The following is a 23608-nucleotide window of genomic DNA, read 5'->3' on the forward strand; positions in this document are numbered from 1 at the left end:
GGTGAAGCGTGATCACTCCAGAGTACGCGTTTCCACTGCTCCAGACTCCAATGGCAGCAAGCTTTACACCACTCCAGCCGACGCTTGGCATTGCGCATGTTGATCTTAGGCTGGTGTGTGGCTGCTTGGCCATGGAAACCCATTTCATGAAGCTCCCGACGAACAGTTCTTGTGCTGGCGTTGTTTCCAGAGACAGTTTAGAACTCTGTAGTGAGTGTTGTAACCGAGGACACGCTATTTTTACGAGCTTCAGCACTCAGCAGTCCTGTTCTGTGAGCTTGTGGCCTACCACTTTGCGGCTGAGCCATTGTTGCTCCTAGACATTCCCACTTCACAATAACAGCACATACAGTTGACCGGGTCAGCTCCAGCAGGACAGAAATTTGAAGAACTGACTTGTTGGAAAGGTGGCATCCTATGACGGTGCCACGTTGAAAGTTACTGAGCTCTTCAAGAAGGCCATTCTACTGCCAATGTTTGTCTATGGATATTTCATGGCTGTGTGCTTGATTCTATTCACCTGTCAGCAACGGGTGTGGCTGAAATAGCCGAATCCACTCATTTGAAAGGGTGTCCACATACTTTTGTATATACAGTGTAGCAGTCTACACAAGTGTTTCTCTCTGGAATATATTTGCCTTTTAGCGTCTGCCTACGCCTAAACATCCACCTCAAACTACTAACTGTCTTTTATGGAATAGAAGGACGAGTACAGTAGCTGTAAAGTTACTGAGACCTCAAAACAATGTATAAACATGAGAAGCACTGAAACACTTCTGTCACCCAGCTAACATGTATGTGGGGTGGCTCTGTGGGGACACAGCAACCCAAGCCAGTCAGCTAAGTAACAGACCATTAAGATTCAGAGCAGAACTGAGGAGGCACAGAGGGTACTTTGGAACCAAGGAAACCAACCAACCAACCGCCTGCTAGAACCGTATCCTTAGAACGGCATCCAACCGGTGGGGGTGGGAGAAGTGTGTCTGAGATGATGTCATCACGTGTAGGTGTAGTCTATATCCGGGATCATCCCTTGCTCCCGGTAACCCTGGTTGGTCCCGTAGCCTGCCGTGTGACCCAGTTGGGTGATGCCGTTGTGACTCTGGTTGCTCCTGTAGGTGCCGTTACCGTGCGTTGAGGGGAAGATGGTGTGCACGTAGGTCACATCCTCCCCTCCTTTGGGTTGCAGTGGCTGATGGGTCGTCATGGGCGTCATGGCGAAGCCGGGGCTCCTGATCTCCAGGATGGAGCTGTCCTTCTTAGTACCCGACTCCACGTAGTCATCGTACGGCTTCCCGACCCCGCGCTGACCTCTGACCCCATAGGATTCTGTTTCCCCGGAGACATACCCGGTGCGCTGGCCGTACCAGCAGAAGATGCCAAAGATGAGTATGAGGGAGACCAGGGCCGTGGCTCCGCCGATGATCTCGGCCACGGGGAGGGCTGCCATCTCTGTGTCCGAGTCCTCACCCCCGTCTCCCCCCTCGGGGCGCAGAGCCTCCCCCGTCTCTATCTGAGAGCAGACGGGGGTCTGATCTGTTGTGTCCTTCTCCTGCTGCTGGCCTCTCTGTGACCCTCTAGAGTGGGAGGAGGTGGAGCGCAGGGGGAGCAGGCAGATGAGGTAGTGTGATCGTGGCGTGAGCTGGGTCAGTAGGTACTGCTGTCTCTCCCCGGGGACCAGCGTCTCTGTGATGGAACCCAGAGCGGCGCTGCTGCCCAGCCTCAGCCACGACAGCCGGAAGGAGGGCGCCGGCCGCGGGCACAGCCATGTCACCTGCACACTGTCTGCCGACAGAGGCTTCACGGTGAGTTCTAAAGCGTTGTGTGAGGCATGACCCCCCGCCTCTCCTCCCGGTGGTAACGGCATCACCAGGCCCGGCCGTATGGCTCTGAGGGTGAACAGAGAGCCCTGGGTGGGGGGAAAGGTGGTAGTACTAGTGACAGTGTCAAGTCCCAGACCACCACCTCCTCTACCCCCCACACTGTTCACCCCTCCTGGGGGGCCTTCACACTGGTCCATGAGCCCAGAGAGGTCCCTGAGGGCCTGGCCTCGCACCGCCTCCGGTCCGTGGCAGGTCAGGCCCCGTACTGTCACCGCCTCCCCGCGGCCAAACAGCCAAGTGTGGAGCCAGCGCAGGTTGCAGCCACAGTACCAGGGGTTCCCCCGCAGCAGCAACAGCTCCAGGCCGTCCGTGTCCCTCAGCAGCCCCCGGGGCAGAGTGGTCAGGTTGTTCCCTGCAGGCATGGAAGTGGACACAAGTCACTCTACGTGTGGCACCTGATGTAGAATAATATGCTCATCTGCTGCTAATTTTGTGAGTAGTTCACTAAAGTTACTCTGCAATATACAGAGTATATGTCTAGACTCAGAGCAATGTCAAATCTTAACTAGAATCCTAAGGAAACTATTTTCATCTGTTCTAATTAGGGTTGAATAGTGGGAACCGGGTTACTGAGATTTACCACCCAAACCCACTCCCTTTTCCCGATTTTATAAAGAACTGCAAGAAACCGGTAAATTCAAATGTTATTTTTATGAACAGCATGACTTGAAATGGAAGTGTTAAATTATATGCAATATCTAAATCTGTCTTCTCTACGGGCCAAGGCCTGCCCTCTGCTATCTGCATGACCAATCATCAACTCTTAGGGTGGGGACAGACAGCGCATCTCAGTATGAAGAGGAGTTCACAATGCATGTATCATCTCATCATGGTAACTTCTTTTCTTGTGGACGGTAGGAATACATTTGCTGCAGCATAGCAGTAATGTAAGGACTGAATGCACGTCCAATTTATACATCTGGCTTTTGGAGGTTTCCTTATTTTTTCATTGTAAAGATGCATTTTTTTAATGGCAACCGCAGAGTTTTAAAACAGCCCATCAGTTTAATATTGTTATTTTAAATCAGTGCACACGCGAGCGCACCCTGTCTTTCTCTCCATCAGTTCTGTTTCTGTCGTGCGTAATGTGCAGTAGTCTGTATCATAATTATGTATTGAATAACGGCACTATTATTTAGACTTTTTTGCGCTTGGGATAATAAAAGGTCTTTAATGTAGGGCTGATCAGGCTCAGGTAGCATCAGGCTGGTTGATTACCTGACAGGTCCAGCCGCAGCAGCCTCCTCATCCCGTCCAGGGTCCCCCGGGGCACGTGAATCAGTCCGTTGTCCTGCAGGTGCAGCCTCATCAGGTGTGTGCTGGGCAGGTTGATGGGTGGGGCCTGCAGGGCATTGCGGACTAGCGACAGCTCCGTGAGGTTGGCCAGGCGGGAGAAGGTGTCGTCGGCGATGCGGGTGTTGGCCAGGAGATTCCCGTCCAGGACCAGGCGTCTCAGTGAGGCCAGGCCTCGGAAGGCGTGGGTGGGGATGGTGTTGATGCGGTTGTCGTCTAACCTCAGCTCCTCTAAAGAAGCCGGGAGGCCGGCTGGGATGCTGGACAGGTGGTTCCGGGAGAGGAAGAGTAACCTCAGCCGCGGCATACCGGAGAAGGCCCGCTCCTGAATGCTCACTGTGGAGATGGAGTTGTCGTCCAGGTGTAGCCTCTCTAGCAACGGTAACCTGGCCAACGCCGTGCGCGGCAACGTCCGAATGTTGTTGTCCTGCAGGTGTAGTTCCCGTAGCGATGGCGGCAGGTGTATAGGAAACTCATCTAGTTGGTTGGCGTAAAGGTAGACCACACGGATACTACTGCTGCGCTCTAACGACGCCGGCAGGCCGGAGTTGGCCAACCGGTTGCTCTGTAGGTAGAGAACGGTAGCCGTTAACGGTAGCGGAGGGATCATGCTCAGGCTCCGGTCGTTACAGTAGACGAAGCCCTCGTCACACCGGCACACTGACGGGCACGGGAAGTCTTCCTCGCCTTCCTCCATGGCAACTGCTGCTGCCGCCGCCAACTCCAGCATCTCGGCCAATAGAGTCAGGCACAGGAGGAGCAAAAAGAGCCAATCACGGAGCTCGGTCAGACTCTCGGCCGCCATAATCCCGCCCTCTGTGAGTGGGAGAGAGAAAGAGAGTTAATGAGTTTTGAGAGTCGTTGTGCTTTAGGAAAGAGAAAGAATAAGAGTTACAGCTCATTTCTATCCGGATTTTGAAATTCTTGTGTTGTGTAAATGTGTTGTCTTCTTCAAGTTTTAGTGATGTGATGTCTTTTGTTGGGTGTTTGAACAAAGAAAGTGTTTGAGTGTATGAATAGTTCCTGGGCCCAATAGAGTGGAGCTGTCCTGATAATATGGGTCCCTCTTACCACCCAGAAGCTGTCCTGATAATATGGGTCCCTCCTACCACCCAGAAGCTGTCCTGATAATATGGGTCCCTCTTACCACCCAGAAGCTGTCCTGATAATATGGGTCCCTCCTACCACCCAGAAGCTGTCCTGATAATATGGGTCCCTCCTACCACCCAGAAGCTGTCCTGATAATATGGGTCCCTCCTACCACCCAGAAGCTGTCCTGATAAAATGGGTCCCTCCTACCACCCAGAAGCTGTCCTGATAATATGGGTCCCTCCTACCAACCAGAAGCTGTCCTGATAATATGGGTCCCTCCTACCACCCAGAAGCTGTCCTGATAATATGGGTCCCTCCTACCACCCAGAAGCTGTCCTGATAATATGGGTCCCTCCTACCAACCAGAAGCTGTCCTGATAATATGGGTCCCTCCTACCAACAAGAAGCTGTCCTGATAATATGGGTCCCTCCTACCACCCAGAAGCTGTCCTGATAATATGGGTCCCTCCTACCACCCAGAAGCTGTCCTGATAATATGGGTCCCTCCTACCAACAAGAAGCTGTCCTGATAATATGGGTCCCTCCTACCAACAAGAAGCTGTCCTGATAATATGGGTCCCTCCTACCACCCAGAAGCTGTCCTGATAAAATGGGTCCCTCCTACCACCCAGAAGCTGTCCTGATAAAATGGGTCCCTCCTACCACCAAGAAGCTGTCCTGATAATATGGGTCCCTCCTACCAACAAGAAGCTGTCCTGATAATATGGGTCCCTCCTACCACCCAGAAGCTGTCCTGATAATATGGGTCCCTCCTACCAACAAGAAGCTGTCCTGATAATATGGGTCCCTCCTACCAACAAGAAGCTGTCCTGATAATATGGGTCCCTCCTACCAACAAGAAGCTGTCCTGATAATATGGGTCCCTCCTACCAACAAGAAGCTGTCCTGATAATATGGGTCCCTCCTACCAACAAGAAGCTGTCCTGATAATATGGGTCCCTCCTACCAACAAGAAGCTGTCCTGATAATATGGGTCCCTCCTACCAACAAGAAGCTGTCCTGATAATATGGGTCCCTCCTACCAACAAGAAGCTGTCCTGATAATATGGGTCCCTCCTACCACCCAGAAGCTGTCCTGATAATATGGGTCCCTCCTACCACCCAGAAGCTGTCCTGATAATATGGGTCCCTCCTACCACCCAGAAGCTGTCCTGATAATATGGGTCCCTCCTACCACCAAGAAGCTGTCCTGATAATATGGGTCCCTCCTACCACCAAGAAGCTGTCCTGATAATATGGGTCCCTCCTACCACCAAGAAGCTGTCCTGATAATATGGGTCCCTCCTACCACCCAGAAGCTGTCCTGATAAAATGGGTCCCTCCTACCACCAAGAAGCTGTCCTGATAATATGGGTCCCTCCTACCACCCAGAATAGGAAGGGACATTGGAGAGGGTGAGAGTGGGCGAGGGACGGACTTTTTTATTTATTTTTATTTAACCTTTATTTAACTAGGCAAGTCAGTTAAGAACAAATTCTTATTTACAATGACACGGAGGGGAAGTGAAGGTTGTGAGAGGAACACCGAGAGCTGGGATAAAGTTTAACGAGAAGACCTGGAGAGAGAAAATTAGTGAAAGGATTTTAGATGTTTTAATTCTCATGATGAGGGGGAAACATTAGGAGGGGAATTAGAATCAGATTAGCCTAGGTAATATTGGTGATGTTAATGTTCTGGAAAATATCTTTCCCCCCTTGATAAATTTGAATAAACCAACAATTGATTCATACAGTGCCTTCGGAAAGTATTCAGACCCCTTGACTTTTTTCACATTTTGTTACGTTAGACTTATTCTAAAATTGATTAAATTGTATTTTTTCCTCATCAATCTACATAATGACAAAGCAAAAACGGGTTTTTGGAAATTTTTGCTAATTTATTACAAAAAACTGAAATCACAAGTATTCAGACCCTTTACGCAATACTTTGTTGAAGCGTCTTTGGCAGCGATTACAACATCGAGTCTTCTTGGGTGTGATGCTACCAGCTTGACACACCTGCATTTGGGGAGTTTCTTCCATTCTTCTCTGCAGATCCTCTCACTCTCTGTCAGGTTGGATGGGGAGTGTTGCTGGACAGCTATTTTCAGGTTTCTCCAGAGATATTTGATCGGGTTCAAGTCCAGGCTCTGGCTGGGCCACTCAAGGACATTCAGAAACTTGTCCCGAAGCCACTCCTGCATTGTCTTGGCTGTGGGCTTAGGGTCAATGTCCTGTTGGAAGATGAACCTTCGCCCCAGTCTGAGGTCTTGAGCGCTCTGGAGCAGGTTTTTATCAAGGATCTCTCTGTACTTTGCTCTGTTTATCTTTGCCTCGATCCTGACTAGTCTCCCAGTCCCTGCTGCTAAAAAACATCCCCACAGCATGATGCTGCCACCACCATGATTCAACGTAGGGATGTTGTAAGGTTTCCTCCAGACGTGACCAAGCGATTAATCTTGGCTTAATCAGAACAGAGACTCTTGTTTCTCATGATCTGATAGTCTTTAGGTGCCTTTTGGCAAAATCCAAGCGGGCTTTCATGTGCCTTTTACTGAGGAATGGCTTCCTTCTGGCCACTCTACCATTGGTGGTAGGCCTGATTTGGTGGAGCGCTGCAGAGATGGTTGTCCTTCTGGAAGGTTCTCCCATCTCCACAGAGGAACTCTGGAGCTCTGTCAGAGTGACCATCGGGTTCTTGGTCACCTCCCTGACAAAGGCCCTTCTCCCCCGATTGATCAGTTTGGCCGGGCAGCCAGCTCTGGGAAGAGTCTTGGTTCCAAACATCTTCCATTTAAGAATGATGGAGGCCACTGTGTTCTTGGGGATCTTCAATGCTGCAGAAATGTTTTGGTAATCTTCCCCAGATCTGTGCCTCAACACAATCCTGTCTCAGAGCTCTACGGACAATTCCTTCAACCTCATGGCTTGGTTTTTGTTCTGACATGTACTGTCAACTGGGGGCCCTCATATAGACAGGTGTGTGCCTTTCCAAATCATGTCCAATCAATTGAATTTACCACAGGTGGACTCCAATCAAGTTGTAGAAACATCTCAAGGATGATATTTGGAAACAGGATGTACCAGAGCTCAATTACGAGTCTCATATCAAAGAGTCTGAATACTTATGTAAATAAGGTATTTCTGTTTTTCTCTTGTCATTATGGGGTATTGTTTTTAGATCTCTGAGGAAAATGTTTATTTCATCAATTTTAAAATAAGACTAACGTAACAAAATGTGGAAAAAGTCAAGGCGTCTGAATACTTTCCGAAGGCACTGTATGCATGTCTGAAGTTTGTTATACAAGTCGGAGAGGCAACGTAACTGGGATTTAGAAAAACCACAAACATTCACTCACAACAAACTGAGATGTACAGTATTATGCTGTCTGTGTGTGTGTGTGTGTGTGGCTACAGTGGTTATTGTTCTCCAAATGTGGTATAAATTATTCAGTGAAGAGCTTCTGAATTCCCACGAAATATTTAAGTGCATGTTTTACAGGTCCGTTTTTTTTTACCTTTATACATTCCTCGGTTTACATTTCTCTGTTTGTCTTTTGGTGTTGAATATTTGAGAGTGCCATCAGTTTACAATTCAGAAAGGAATGTCAGTTGAGTGTTATAGCATACTGTTCATATGACACCAAGAAATGAGATGATACATTATTGTGTATAGTGCAGTATATTCTAGGGGTTTCCGTTTAGACTTGGACATGTGTTCTCCTGTCCTCTGAAATGCTTGACATGATTTGACAGAACATTTGACAAACAAATGCTCTGCAGGCAAGTTTTTCCACAAGTGTATGTGTGTGTGTTTTCACTCTCAGGACAACATGCAAAATTGCCCCTCGGCTCCAGTCAAAATCCATGCAAAGCAAACAAGAGATGGCAACAATGAGAGGGAGGAGTAGAGCAAGGGACTGAAAGAGACAGATGGAGAGATGGACAGACTGAGAGAAGGAGATGAGGCTGACTGCCAGTGGGTTGTGAGATACTCATAATGGAATGAATTGGTTTTAAAAGGAGAATCATTCATAATGATGTAATGCTGCTGTGTATCCAGTGATGTCCTCATATGAACGTCAGGGCCTTGTGGAGGAGTTTTGGCAGGATGATGATAATGATTGATAGAGTTATATCCGGATTCAAGATGGGATCTGGAGGTGTTTCAGTCTATGTATTCTTAGCACAAAACAGCCGGTTTCAAAGTACTGCAACAGCCAAAGTTCACCCAACAGAGGGAGGGAGAGAGGAGCATAAAAACATATTGGAGAGTCTCCACTATGAATAACAAATAGAATGTATCTCTCTGTGACGCCCGCCTGCTCCCATTCATAATCATACCTTTGGGATAAACCGGGGGCCTGGGGGTGTCTCAGCGCCAGACTCTCACATACACATTTCCTCTCAATGATTTAAAATGTTTCATTCTTCCTCCTCTTTTCCCTAAGCCGTCTCTCTCTCTCTCTCTCTCTCTCTCTCTCTCTCTCTCTCTCTCTCTCTCTCTCTCTCTCTCTCCACTCCATCTTTCATATCAACTCTTCCTCACTCTTGGAGTTTGTTTACATAACTGGCCATGTAGTTATTTCTGCCATACCCCCCTCTCTCTTCATCTCTCTCCTCTCTCCTTGGATAATCTCTTTCATCTGTTCAGGTCCTCATCCTTTTGTTTATCCACTCACTCCATTCCTTCAGACTGAGATTGGCTCAATCAGACCCCACCCAGCTCGCTGCTCCTCCAATCCTCCTCCTCCCTAGTGAGTCTGTTTTCCTTTCTGTCGTTTAATTTGGATTCTGTCCTTCCTACCTCACTCACTGCTATTTTCTCTGAGGCATCGCTCTAAGAATTTCAAAACATCTTCTGAAATGACACATGAGCTGTATATATCAGTAGAATATAGAGCAATTATGACAGGTTATGTTTTAAGACATTACAGAGCAACTTTGTAAAAATACATTGAACCTCAAATCTCTGAAGATGATGTTTGAGAAACCTGTTTAACTTACCCTCTCAGTGCTTCGTATCTCTTTGCCTTCTGTCTTTGTCTGTTCCACAGCTGAAGGGGCTGTTCGTGTGTGTGTGACAAGTCAGAGTGTGTGTGTGTGTGTGTTTCCAGTTCACTCTGTCCGTAATAGTTCAGAGGTTCAGTCAGTCCCCTCCGAGCCACCGTACTTCCTGTGGCATTGGTGAGCGATGAAGATGACGGTGACGATAATGATGTTTGTAGCCCGTAGGTCTCCTGGAAGCAGAATGGGAGAGGAGGAAGGCACAGGGAGCAGCATGGCCTAGCTAGCCTAACAGCCTACAGCCCCATCCAGAGTAGCATCTGGCAGCTCAGTCAGTATCCAGGAGAGTCAGTCTTCAAGGCCTCTCTGCTGGTGGGTTTATGTTGTCTTCATGATGATTTACATAGGTCCAGATGGTCATCCAGTCAGGCTGTGTCTGTAGAGATTGAACCAGCCAGGGGGAATGGAGAATGTTACACAGTTTAGAGGTTAGAGGAAGTGACTCGAACAGAGTGGAGGAGGAGGAGGAGGTGGTGGGATGAGAGGTCACATGAGTCTGGGCCACTTGTTATCCTTCACTTTGAGGATTAGAATGAATCATCTCTGGCTCTGAAGGCCTATAGTGACACTGCTCGTTTTCCACCCAGGCACTTGTTCTCTCCTCGAATCTGCAGGGATTAGTGGCCAAGATGATATTCATTGATAATTATCTGATGTGACCCGCCCATGTTTGCTGCGGGCCACGTGTGTGTGAGAGAGAGCGAGAATGTGTGTGTTGTCTGTGGGTTTGTCAGTCTCAGTTCTTCAGCTTGTTGGTGGTAGGAGCGATGTCGCCCCAGAGACACTGCACCCCCCCTGTGGGGAGAACAGAGTGGGCAGTTAGCTAGGACTCCTCACTCATACATACACACAGGCTTTGTCCCAAATGGCACCCTAGGGCTCTGGTCAAAAGCAGTGCACTATGTAGGCAATAGGGTGCCATTTGGGACATCGCCATTCACTACTTTATCAATGAGTCAACTGTATACCAGCAGGGTAGGTTTCCGAAGAACCATTATCATTTTTTAGCTTAATACGAATGCTCAAGTCTAACCATGCTCAAGTTAATCTTTTAAGGACAGACACGCCAGCTTCAGTGACTAGACAGTTATGTGTGGCAAGGTGACGAGTCTAGGATTAAAGCACTGTTCTGGTTATGAGGACCCACAGACTTTCATTCCAGCCCAGTACTAACACAATTATTCAACTTCACATCAAGACTTTTGATTTGTTGAATCAGTTGTGTTAGTGCTGGTCTGGAAGAAAAGCCTGCACACCCCAAGGACCAGACTTGAAGAACACTAGATTGAGAGGTCTAGAAAGGGAAAAGCGGAGCGTGTAGTGAGGTAGTAATGTGTGTTGAGGTAGAGTAATGTGGTAGCGTAGTGTGATAAGGTAGTGTAGCGTTGTGAGGTAGTGTGGTGAGGTAGCGTGGTATGGTGAGGTGATGAGGTAATGTAGTGAGGTAGTGTAGCGTGGTATGGTGAGGTAGCGTGGTGAGGTAGTGTGGTGAGGTAGCGTAGTGTAGCGAGGTAGTGTCACGTGGTATGGTAGGGTAGCATAGGGTAGTGAGGTAGCGTAGTGCAGTGAGGTAGTGTAGCATAGTGTGGTGAGGTGGTGTAGTGAGGTAGCATAGTGTAGCGAAGTGTGGTGAGGTAGCGTGGTGAGGTAGCGTGGTGAGGTAGCGTGGTGAGGTAGCGTGGTGAGGTAGTGAGTTAGCGTGGTGAGGTAGTGTGGTGAGGTAGTGTGGTGAGGTAGCGTGGTGAGGTGAGGTAGTGTAGTGTGGTGAGGTAGCGTAGTGTGGTGAGGTAGCGTGGTGAGGTAGCGTAGTGTAGCGTAGTGTAGTGAGGTAGCGTAGTGTGGTGAGGTAGCGTGGTGAGGTAGCGTAGTGTGGTGAGGTAGCGTGGTGAGGTAGCGTGGTGTAGCGTAGTGTAATGAGGTAGCGTAGTGTGGTGAGGTAGCGTGGTGAGGTAGTGTAGCGTAGTGTAGTGAGGTAGCGTAGTGTGGTGAGGTAGTGTGGTGAGGTAGCGTGGTGGGGAAGCGTAGTGTGGTGGGGAAGCGTAGCGTAGTGTGGTGAGGAAGCGTAGCGTAGTGTGGTGAGGAAGCGTAGCGTAATGTGGTGAGGAAGCGTAGCGTAGTGTGGTGAGGAAGTGTGGTGAGGAAGCGTAGCGTAGTGTGGTAGCGTAGTGTGGTGAGGTAGTTCTTTGTAGTGTGGTGAGGTAGTAATGTCAGTGTAGTGTATTTTGGTGTGGTGGTTGTGTTTCTGTGCTCCTCCCTCCCCATGCTGACACAGCCTATATCCAGCCATGGATAGCTAGTACTGTAGCAGTAGAATAGAATATAGACTAGAATGGTTCCTCTGGGTCTCATTGGCTGACAGCTCTATTGTCCTGACCTCTGCTGAATGTCTGTTCTGCAGCACCACAACAACACTTAGAACAGCAGTTACACTGTACTACTGGAGATGGACTGGGTCTTGTACAGCATTATGTACTGGGTCTTGTATAGCAGTACCACAGATGGACTGGGTCTTGTTCAGCAGTACCACAGATGGACTGGGTCTTGTGCAGCAGTACCACAGATGAACTGGGTCTTGTGCAGCAGGACCACAGATGGACTGGGTCTTGTACAGCATTATGTACTGGATCTTGTACAGCAGTACCACAGATGGACTGGGTCTTGTACAGCAGTACCACAGATGGACTGGGTCTTGTGCAGCAGTACCACAGATGAACTGGGTCTTGTGCAGCAGGACCACAGATGGACTGGGTCTTGTACAGCATTATGTACTGGATCTTGTACAGCAGTACCACAGATGGACTGGGTCTTGTGCAGCAGGACCACAGATGGACTGGGTCTTGTACAGCATTATGTACTGGGTCTTGTACGGCAATACCACAGATGGACTGGGTCTTGTTCAGCAGTACCACAGATGGACTGGGTCTTGTACAGCATTATGTACTGGATCTTGTACAGCAATACCACAGATGGACTGGGTCTTGTTCAGCAGTACCACAGATGGACTGGGTCTTGTACAGCATTATATACTGGATCTTGTACAGCAGTACCACAGATGGACTGGGTCTTGTACAGCATTATGTACTGGGTCTTGTACGGCAATACCACAGATGGACTGGGTCTTGTTCAGCAGTACCACAGATGGACTGGGTCTTGTACAGCATTATGTACTGGATCTTGTACAGCAGTACCACAGATGGACTGGGTCTTGTACAGCATTATGTACTGGATCTTGTACAGCAATACCACAGATGGACTGGGTCTTGTTCGGCAGTACCACAGATGGACTGGGTCTTGTACAGCATTATGGACTGGGTCTTGTACGGCAATACCACAGATGGACTGGGTCTTGTTCAGCAGTACCACAGATGGACTGGGTCTTGTACAGCATTATGTACTGGATCTTGTACAGCAATACCACAGATGGACTGGGTCTTGTTCAGCAGTACCACAGATGGACTGGGTCTTGTACAGCATTATGGACTGGGTCTTGTACAGCATTATGTACTGGGTCTTGTACAGCAGTACCACAGATGGACTGGGTCTTGTACAGCAGTACCACAGATGGACTGGGTCTTGTTCGGCAGTACCACAGATGGACTGGTTCTTGTACCGCATTATGTACTGGGTCTTGTACGGTAGTACAACAGATGGACTGGGTCTTGTTTGGCAATACTACAGATGGACTGGGTCTTGTTTGGCAATACCACAGATGGACTGGGTCTTGTACAGCAGTAACACAGATGGACTGGGTCTTGTACGTCAGTACCACAGATGGACTGGGTCTTGTACGTCAGTACCACAGATGGACTGGGTCTTGTACGTCAGTAACACAGATGGACTGGGTCTTGTACAGCAGTAACACAGATGGACTGGGTCTTGTACAGCAGTAACACAGATGGACTGGGTCTTGTACAGCAGTAACACAGATGGACTGGGTGTCTTCTAGTAATCTTTTATGGTCCTCTATATTACCGGAACACTCACAGAGCAGCAGTATAGGAGATGTATGGTACTCTGGGGTGTGTTCTGGTAATATTGGGCCACATAAAGAGGATTCTCCAGAGGACACTTCTATCTACCTATCACCAATGAGGAGAAAAGCAGTCTTCATATTTTTGACTAGAGCACCAATGTGTGCTGTGCAACGAACATTCATTAAAACCTGTGTGTGTGTGTGTGGAAGAATGCAAATGATGTGCATGTGCTATGGTGAGCACAACATCTAATTGTTTGTCTGTGTTAAAGCATGAGTCTCCACTCGCGTGTGTGTGTGTGTGTGTGTGTGTGTGTGTGTGTGTGTGTGTGTGTGTGTGTGTGTGTGTGTGTGTGTGTGTGTGTGTGTGTGTGTGTGTGTGTGTGTGTGTGTGTGTGTGTGTGTGTGTAACTGTTTAACCAACAACTCACGTAACCCCCCACTCCCCTCCTATTTCTCATTTACTGAGGGAGAGCTGGAAAGAGGGAGGAAGAGTGGGTGATAGGAGAATGAGAGGGAGAGAGAGGGGGACAGAGAGAGGGGGAAAGCGAGGGAGAGAGGGAGGAAGAGTGGGTGATAGGAGAATGAGAGGGGGGACAGAGGGGGACAGAGAGAGGGGGGAAAGCCGGAGAGAGGGAGGAAGAGTGGGTGATAGGAGAATGAGAGGGAGAGAGAGGGGGACAGAGAGAGGGGGAAAGCGAGGGAGAGAGGGAGGAAGAGTGGGTGATAGGAGAATGAGAGGGGGACAGAGGGGGACAGAGAGAGGGGGAAAGCCGGAGAGAGGGAGGAAGAGTGGGTGATAGGAGAATGAGAGGGGGACAGAGAGAGGGGGAAAGCCAGAGCGAGGGAGAGAGGGAGGAAGAGTGGGTGATATGAGAATGAGAGGGAGAGAGAGGGGGAAAGCCAGAGCGAGCGAGGGAGGGGGCAGATTTATGAACCCATTGGAATGTAATTTGGAGGCAGAAATTACTGTCAGCCTGAACAAGGTTTAAACTCACTGAAGCCTGAATCAACATCCACTGACGTGAGTGAGTGAGTGAGTGAGTGAGTGAGTGAGTGAGTGAGTGAGTGAGTGAGTGAGTGAGTGAGTGAGTGAGTACAGGAACGGAGGCATGTTTTATAGTAAATAGAAGTGGTTGGTAAATGTGATGGGGAGTATAATACCACAGAGCATGGTTTGCTATGCAGATGGGAGTATAATACCACAGAGCATGGTTCGCTATGCAGATGGGAGTATAATACCACAGAGCATGGTTCGCTATGCAGATGGGAGTATAATACCACAGAGCATGGTTCGCTATGCAGATGGGAGTATAATACCACAGAGCATGGTTCGCTATGCAGATGGGAGAATAATACCACAGAGCATGGTTCGCTATGCAGATGGGAGTATAATACCACAGAGCATGGTTCGCTATGCAGATGGGAGTATAATACCACAGAGCATGGTTCGCTATGCAGATGGGAGAATAATACCACAGAGCATGGTTCGCTATGCAGATGGGAGTATAATACCACAGAGCATGGTTCGCTATGCAGATGGGAGAATAATACCACAGAGCATGGTTCGCTATGCAGATGGGAGAATAATACCACAGAGCATGGTTCGCTATGCAGATGGGAGAATAATACCACAGAGCATGGTTTGCTATGCAGATGGGAGAATAATACCACAGAGCATGGTTCGCTATGCAGATGGGAGTATAATACCACAGAGCATGGTTCGCTATGCAGATGGGAGTATAATACCACAGAGCATGGTTCGCTATGCAGATGGGAGTATAATACCACAGAGCATGGTTCGCTATGCAGATGGGAGTATAATACCACAGAGCATGGTTCGCTATGCAGATGGGAGTATAATACCACAGAGCATGGTTCGCTATGCAGATGGGAGAATAATACCACAGAGCATGGTTCGCTATGCAGATGGGAGAATAATACCACAGAGCATGGTTCGCTATGCAGATGGGAGAATAATACCACAGAGCATGGTTCGCTATGCAGATGGGAGAATAATACCACAGAGCATGGTTCGCTATGCAGATGGGAGAATAATACCACAGAGCATGGTTCGCTGTGCAGATGGGAGAATAATACCACAGAGCATGGTTCGCTGTGCAGATGGGAGAATAATACCACAGAGCATGGTTCGCTGTGCAGATGGGAGAATAATACCACAGAGCATGGTTCGCTATGCAGATGGGGAGTATAATACCACAGAGCATGGTTCGCTATGCAGATGGGGAGTATAATACCACAGAGCATGGTTCGCTATGCAGATGGGAGAATAATACCACAGAGCATGGTTCACTATGCAGATGGGAGAATAATACCACAGAGCATGGTTCGCTATGCAGATGGGAGAATAATACCACAGAGCATGGTTCGCTATGCAGATGGAGAGTATAATACCACAGAGCATGGTTCGCTATGCAGATGGGGAGTATAATACCACAAAGCATGGTTCGCTATGCAGATGGGAGTATAATACCACAGAGCATGGTTCGCTATGCAGATGGGGAGTATAATACCACAGAGCATGGTTCGCTATGCAGATGGGGAGTATAATACCACAGAGCATGGTTCGCTATGCAGATGGGAGTATAATACCACAGAGCATGGTTTGCTATGCAGATGGGAGTATAATACCACAGAGCATGGTTTGCTATGCAGATGGGAGTATAATACCACAGAGCATGGTTTGCTATGCAGATGGGAGTATAATACCACAGAGCATGGTTTGCTATGTAGATGGGAGAATAATACCACAGAGCATGGTTTGCTATGCAGATGGGGAGTATAATACCACAGAGCATGGTTCGCTATGCAGATGGGAGTATAATACCACAGAGCATGGTTCGCTATGCAGATGGGAGTATAATACCACAGAGCATGGTTCGCTATGCAGATGGGAGTATAATACCACAGAGCATGGTTCGCTATGCAGATGGGAGAATAATACCACAGAGCATGGTTTGCTATGCAGATGGGAGTATAATACCACAGAGCATGGTTTGCTATGCAGATGGGAGAATAATACCACACAGAATGGTTCGCTATGCAGATTGAACCTCTCACTCTGAATGAGGGTGCTGTATAACCACCCTACCACTCCACGTATGAGTGTCACAACTGCACAATATCTGGAGATGTAATACACAATTCATATTTAAAAGTTCAGATTCCTTACTGTGTTTCACTGACTGCTCTGACCTGACTTCATGACATTACACACACACACACACACACACACACACTGAGGCCTGACTGACTGCAGAGGCCATAACAGCGGCGAGATCAGCCAAGGCTGTCCATCCATACAGAGAGGGATGGAGGGGGGAGGGAGAGAGTGAGAGACGGATTGATGAAAAGAGAAAGGGAAGGGGAAAACCAGGAGAGAGCGAGAGAATAAGAGGGTGTAAAAGCGAGAGCGAGGGATGTGACTAGCTTTTTAAAACAGTGACACACAGCAGCCATTTTAGTGTGAAAGAGAGGGAGAGAGGCTGGGGGAAGTACAGGCAGCCTGACAGAGTGATGAGGGAGGGAGCAGGGCTAAACAAGAAAAAGATGGAGGGAGGATAGGAGGAGAGGAGTAGACACCATACTGTATTTTCTTATCACCTTTCCTCCCTCTGACACACTTTCCCTTATCTCTCTCTCACTCACTCACTCACTCACTCACTCACTCACTCACTCACTCACTCACTCACTCACTCACTCACTCACTCACTCACTCACTCACTCACTCACTCACTCACATACAGACACACCCCTCACACATGAATATACACTCTTAACAGCAGTCCTTTACTTAATGATAATGACATCACCATATGCAAAACTCTTTTACTCTCTAAAGCAGTTCAGCCCCTGTAAAAAGTAGACAAACACTTCCCTTCCTGTTCTTCTACTTCTCCATTGATGCCAGCTAGCCAGCCATCAGTGTGGAGCTATACCTTCACTACCCTCCCTCATCCCTCTCTTCCTACCATCTCTTGTTCTCCTATTAGACACTCCCTCTCCATCCCTTCATCTCACCATCTCCCTGCCTAGAGATCTCTGTTCTGTCACTCTATTGTTTGTTATATTATTTTAGACTGGACCACTTGGCTATAAATGGACCAGCCCCTCCCTCTCCACTGATGCCATCAGGGCTTTGGGTCATTGAAGTTGTTTTCTGTACTACTGTTGTGCTACTCCCTTCCTCCCTAGACCTCTCCTCTTAAATATGATAGAGATAGAGACACACACACACACACACACACACACACACACACACAGAGACACCTTCCTCCCTAGACCTCTCCTCTTAAATATGAGAGAGAGAGACACACACACACACACACACACACACACACACACACACACACACACACACACACACACAGAGACACACGCACACACAGAGACACACGCACACACAGAGACACACGCACACACAGAGACACACGCACACACAGAGACACACGCACACACAGAGACACACACACAGAGACACAGACACACACACACACACACACACACACACACACACACACACACACACACACACACACACACACACACACACACACAGAGACACCTTCCTCCCTAGACCTCTCCTCTTAAATATGATAGAGATAGAGAGACACACACACACACACAGACACCTTCCTCCCTAGACCTCTCCTCTTAAATATGAGAGAGAGAGACACACACACACACACACACACACACACACACACACACACACACACACACACACACACACACACACACAACACACACCCACACACACACACAAGAGACACCTTCCTCCCTAGACCTCTCCTCTTAAATATGAGAGAGATAGAACACACACACACACACACACACACACACACACACACACACACACACACACACACACACAGAGACACCTTCCTCCCTAGACCTCTCCTCTTAAATATGAGAGAGAGAGACACACACACACACACACACACACACACACACACACACACACACACACACACACACACACACACAGAGACACCTTCCTCCCTAGACCTCTCCTCTTAAATATGAGAGAGATAGACACACACACACACAGAGACACCTTCCTCCCTAGACCTCTCCTCTTAAATATGAGAGAGATAGAGACACACACACACAGAGACACACGCACACACAGAGACACACGCACACACAGAGACACACACACACACAGAGACACAGACACAGACACAGACACACACACACACACACGCACACACAGAGACGCACACACAGAGACACAGACACACACGCACACACAGAGACACACGCACAGAGAGACACACACACACACAGAGAGACACACACAGACAGACAGAGACACACACACACAGAGACACACACACACAGAGAGACACACACACAGAGAGACACACACACAGACAGAGACACACACACACAGACAGAGACACACAGAGACGCACACACACAGAGACGCGCATACACACACACACACACACAGACACAGAGACACAGACACACACACACACAGAGACACACACACACACACACACACAGAGAGACACACAGACGCACACACACACAGAGACGCACACACACAGAGACGCGCACACACACAGAGACGCGCATACACACACAGAGACACGCACAGACACACACACACACACACACACACAGAGACATACACAGACCCACACACAGACACACACAGAGAGAGACCCACACACACACACACACAGAGAGACACACACACAGACGCACACACACAGAGACACACACACACACACACACACACAGGCACACACGCAGAGACACACACACACACACATACACACAGAGAGACCCAGCCCACCCGCCAGGGAGGAGTTCAACCATTGAGTTAGCCTGTACAGTGAAATGGATGAATAGGAAAGTGGGTACTATTAAATCATAATAATAGCCTAGATTCACTTTTTATTTAGCTTTCAGCTGTTTATCAGATATGACTTAAATACTAGGCTACGTGATACAATTGTAAAAACATGATAATTACTTAATAATAAATAATGAAAACACTTGAGTAAAAAGTAGCCACCCTTTGCCTTGATTACAGCTTTGCACACTTGGCATTCTGTCAACCAGCTATATGAGGTAGTCACCTGGAATGCTTTAATTAACAGGTGTGCCTTGTTAAGTTAATTGTGGAATTTCTTTCCTTCGTAATACATTTGAGTCAATCAGTTGTGTTGTGACAAGGTAGGGGTGGTATACAGAAGATAGCCCTATATGGTAAAAGACCAATTCCATATTATGTCAAGAACAGCTCAAATAAGCAAAGAGAAATGACAGTCCATCATTACTTTAAGACATGAAAGTCAGTCAATCCGGAAATTTCAAGAACTTTGAAAGTTTCTTGAAGTGCAGTCGCAAAAACCAACAAGCGCTATGATGAAACTGGCTCTCATGCGGACCGCCACAGGAAAGGAAGACCCAGAGTTTCCTCTGCTGCAGAGGACAAGTTCATTAGAGGTACCAGTCTCAGAAATTTCAGGCCAAATAAATGCTTCACAGAGTTTAATTAACAGACATCTCAGCATCAACTGTTCAGAGGAGACTGGGTGAATCAGGCCTTCATGGTCGAATTGCTGCAAAGATATCACTACTAAAAGACACCAATAAGAAGAAGAGACTTGCTTGGGGCAAGAAACACGAGCAATGAACATTAGACCGGTAGAAATCTGTCCTGGTCTGATGAGTCCAAATTTGAGATTTTTGGTTCCAACCGCCATGTCTTTGTGAGATGCAGAGTAGGTGAACCGATGATCTCCGCATGTGTTTCCCCCACTGTGAAGCATGGAGGAGGAGGTGTGATGGTGTGCTTTGCTGGTGACACTGATTTATTTATAATTCAAGGCACACTTAACCAGCATGGCTACCACAGCATTCTGCAGCGATATGCCATCACAGCTGGTTTGGGCTTAGCGGGACTATCATTAGTTATTCAACAGGACAATGACCCAACACACCTTCAGGCTGTGTAAGGTCTATTTGACCAAGAAGGAGAGTGATGGAGTGCTACATCAGATGACCTGGCCTCCACAATCACCCGACCTCAACCCAATTGAGATGGTTTGGGATGATTTGGACTGCAGAGTGAAGGAAAAGCAGCCAACAAGTGCTCAGCATATGTGGGACCTCCTTCAAGACTGTTGGAAAAGCATTCCAGGTGACACTGGTTGAGAGAATGCCAAGGGTGTACAAAACTGTCAAAGGCAAAGGTTGGCTCCTTTGAAGAATCTAAAATATATTTTGATTTCTTTAACACTTTTGTTTACTACATGATTCCATATGTGTTATTTCATAGTTTTGATGTCTTCACTATTATTCTACAATGTAGAAAATAGTAAAATAAAGAAAAACCCTTGAATGAGTAGGTGTGTCCAAACTTTTGACTAGTACTGTATATTGAAAGCAGGTGCTTCCACACAGGTGTGGTTCTTGAGTTAATTAAGCAATTAACATCCCATCATGCTTAGGGTCATGTATAAAATGCTGGGCAGGCCATTATTTTGACTGCCATGGCTGTGCCCCCATAGGATAACAATCCCCCATCCACAGGGCACGAGTAGTTACTGAATGGTTTGAAGAGCATGAAAACTATGTAAGCCATATGCCATGTCCGTCTCAGTCACCAGATCTCAACCAATATGTTTTTATACTGTATAGATCAGTGGTTCCCAAACTTTTTATAATCCTGTACCCCTTCAAACATTCAACCTCCAGCTGTACCCCCTCTAGCACCAGGGTCAGCGCACTCTCAAAATGTTGTTTTTTTGCCATCATTGTAAGCCTGCCACACACACACTATACAATACATTTATTAAACATAAGAATGAGTGTTAGTTTTTGTCACAACATGGCTCGTGGGAAGTGACAAAGAGCTCTTATAGGACCAGGGCACAAATAATATGATAATAATGATCAATTAGTTTGCTCTTTATTTAGCCATCTTACATATAAAACCTTATTTGTTCATGAAATGTGAATAACTCACCACAGGTTAATGAGAAGCGTGTGCTTGAAAGGATACACATACCTCTGCAATGTTGGGTTGTATTGGAGAGAGTCTCAGTCTTAATTCATTTTCCACACACAGTCTGTGCCTGTATTTAGTTTTCATGCTACTGAGGGCTGAGAATCCACTCTCACATAGGTACATGGTTGCAAAGGGCATCAGTGTCTTAACAGCACGTTTTGCCAAGGCAAGAAACTCTCAGCGCAGCCCAATCCAGAAATCTGGCAGTGGCTTCTGATTAAATAACATTTTCACAGAACTGCTTGTTGCAAGGGCATGAAAGGGATAACGAATCTGGTTTGTGTCGTCCGTTTGGGGAAAGTACCTGCGTAATTGCGCACCCAGCTCACTCAGGTGCTTCGCTATGTCACATTTAACATTGTCCGTAAGCTTGAGTTCATTTGCACACAAAACAAATCATACAATGATGAAAAGACCTGTGTGTTGTCCTTGTTAATGCAGACAGAGAAGAGCTCCAACTTCTTAATCATAGGCTCAATTTTGTCCCGCACATTGAATATAGTTGCGGAGAGTCCCTGTAATCCCAGATTCAGATCATTCAGGCGAGAAAAAACATCACCCAGATAGGCCCGTCGTGTGAGAAAGTCGTCATCATGCAAGCGGTCAGACAAGGGAAAATGATGGTCAGTAAAGAAGATTTTAAGCTCATCTCTCAATTCAAAACAACATGTCGATACTTTGTCCCTTGATAACCAGTGCACTTCTGTATGTTGTAAAAGTGTTACATGGTCGCTGCCCATATCATTGCGTAGTGCAGAAAATACATGAGAGACGTGACACTTAGCATTCAGGCCAAAGAGTTCAATCTTGGTTTCAACATACCAGAGAATCTGGTTTCTCCTGGTCTGAGTCCTATAAGTGTCTTTTGGCAAACTCCAAGTGGGCTGTCATGTTCCTTTTACTGAGGAGTGGCTTCCATCTGGCCACTCTACCATAAAAGCCTGATTGGTGAATTTACCACAGGTGGAATCCAATCAAGTTGTAGAAACATCTCAAGGATGATCAATGGAAACAGGATGCACCTGAGTTCAATTTAGAGTCTCATAGCAAAGGGTCTGAATACATATGTATTGTTTTTACAAATACCTGTTTTCGCTTTGTCATTATGTGGTATTGTGTGTAGACTGATGAGAACATTTTAATTGAATGAAGTTTAGAAAAAGGCTGCAATTTTATCAATGTGGAAAAAGTGAAGGGGTCTGAATACTTTCCGAATGCACTGCATTTCTCATATATAGGACAGACACTTCAGAACAAACTTCCTTTACATTTTTGTATCTGTTGTTCCATGCAGTGAATCTGTTATTCAATGTGTTTGTATGGGCTAATAGCAGTAATCTGTTATTCAATGTGTTTGTATGGGCTAATAGCAGTAATCTGTTATTCAATGTGTTTGTATGGGCTAATAGCAGTAATCTGTTATTCAATGTGTTTGTATGGGCTAATAGCAGTAATCTGTTATTCAATGTGTTTGTATGGGCTAATAGCAGTAATCTGTTATTCAATGTGTTTGTATGGGCTAATAGCAGTAATCTGTTATTCAATGTGTTTGTATGGGCTAATAGCAGTAATCTGTTATTCAATGTGTTTGTATGGGCTAATAGCAGTAATCTGTTATTCAATGTGTTTGTATGGGCTAATAGCAGTAATCTGTTATTCAATGTGTTTGTATGGGCTAATAGCAGTAATCTGTTATTCAATGTGTTTGTATGGGCTAATAGCAGTAATCTGTTATTCAATGTGTTTGTATGGGCTAATAGCAGTAATCTGTTATTCAATGTGTTTGTATGGGCTAATAGCAGTAAGGCCACAAATATTTTTTCATCCAATCATTGTTTTATATATTTTTTTGATATTTCAAGGGGTCTTAAAATTATAAATCAAATGACTAAGTGATCCTTAGTATGACCTTCTTAAAACAATTCCATATAGCTTAGTTGAATGGCCTCCCGGGGTTAGACAGGACTTAGATTCTGAAGGGTCTTAATGCGTACCTTTTCATTGTATTATGTGAGCTAAACATACAAAAAACATATATAAAAACATTTTATTTAAAGTAATATTTTTCGAAAGTATTAATGTTACTGTCCACACTACAACAACAAATTACTTAAATACATGTATTTTGTCCTTGAAACATTTAAATTAAATACTGTAGAGTTCCATTCATTCCTGGTAGACTGCTTTTCTGAGGAGTGCCAATATTGCCGAACGGTGTCTTCAAAGCCTCTCATTGGCCAGTACATAGCAT

General features: G+C 46.7%; 2 protein-coding genes across 8 annotated transcripts in view; one reads left to right on the plus strand and one right to left on the minus strand.

Annotated features, from left to right (window-relative positions):
* Positions 1-23608, plus strand: part of macrod1 (mono-ADP ribosylhydrolase 1) — a 114391-nt gene that overhangs the window by 38060 nt on the left and 52723 nt on the right.
* LOC106604369 (leucine-rich repeat transmembrane protein FLRT1) overlaps positions 392-23608 on the minus strand; it is a 29343-nt gene continuing 6126 nt past the window's right edge. Inside the window, exons 2-4 of one of the 3 annotated variants that reach the window (XM_014198928.2) lie at positions 9275-9710; positions 3102-3992; positions 400-2235 (exon numbers count right to left, since the gene is read on the minus strand). In XM_014198928.2, the coding sequence (XP_014054403.1) occupies positions 998-2235; positions 3102-3981 (2118 nt within the window). In that variant the 5' untranslated portion in view covers positions 3982-3992; positions 9275-9710 and the 3' untranslated portion in view covers positions 400-997. Of the gene's footprint in view, positions 2236-3101; positions 3993-9274; positions 10130-23608 lie in introns of all 3 variants that reach the window. The other 2 variants (XM_014198927.2, XM_014198929.2) reach the window with 2 other exon arrangements.

This window comes from Salmo salar, chromosome ssa05 (assembly GCF_905237065.1).
Source record: "Salmo salar chromosome ssa05, Ssal_v3.1, whole genome shotgun sequence".
Taxonomy (NCBI): Eukaryota; Metazoa; Chordata; class Actinopteri; order Salmoniformes; family Salmonidae; genus Salmo; species Salmo salar.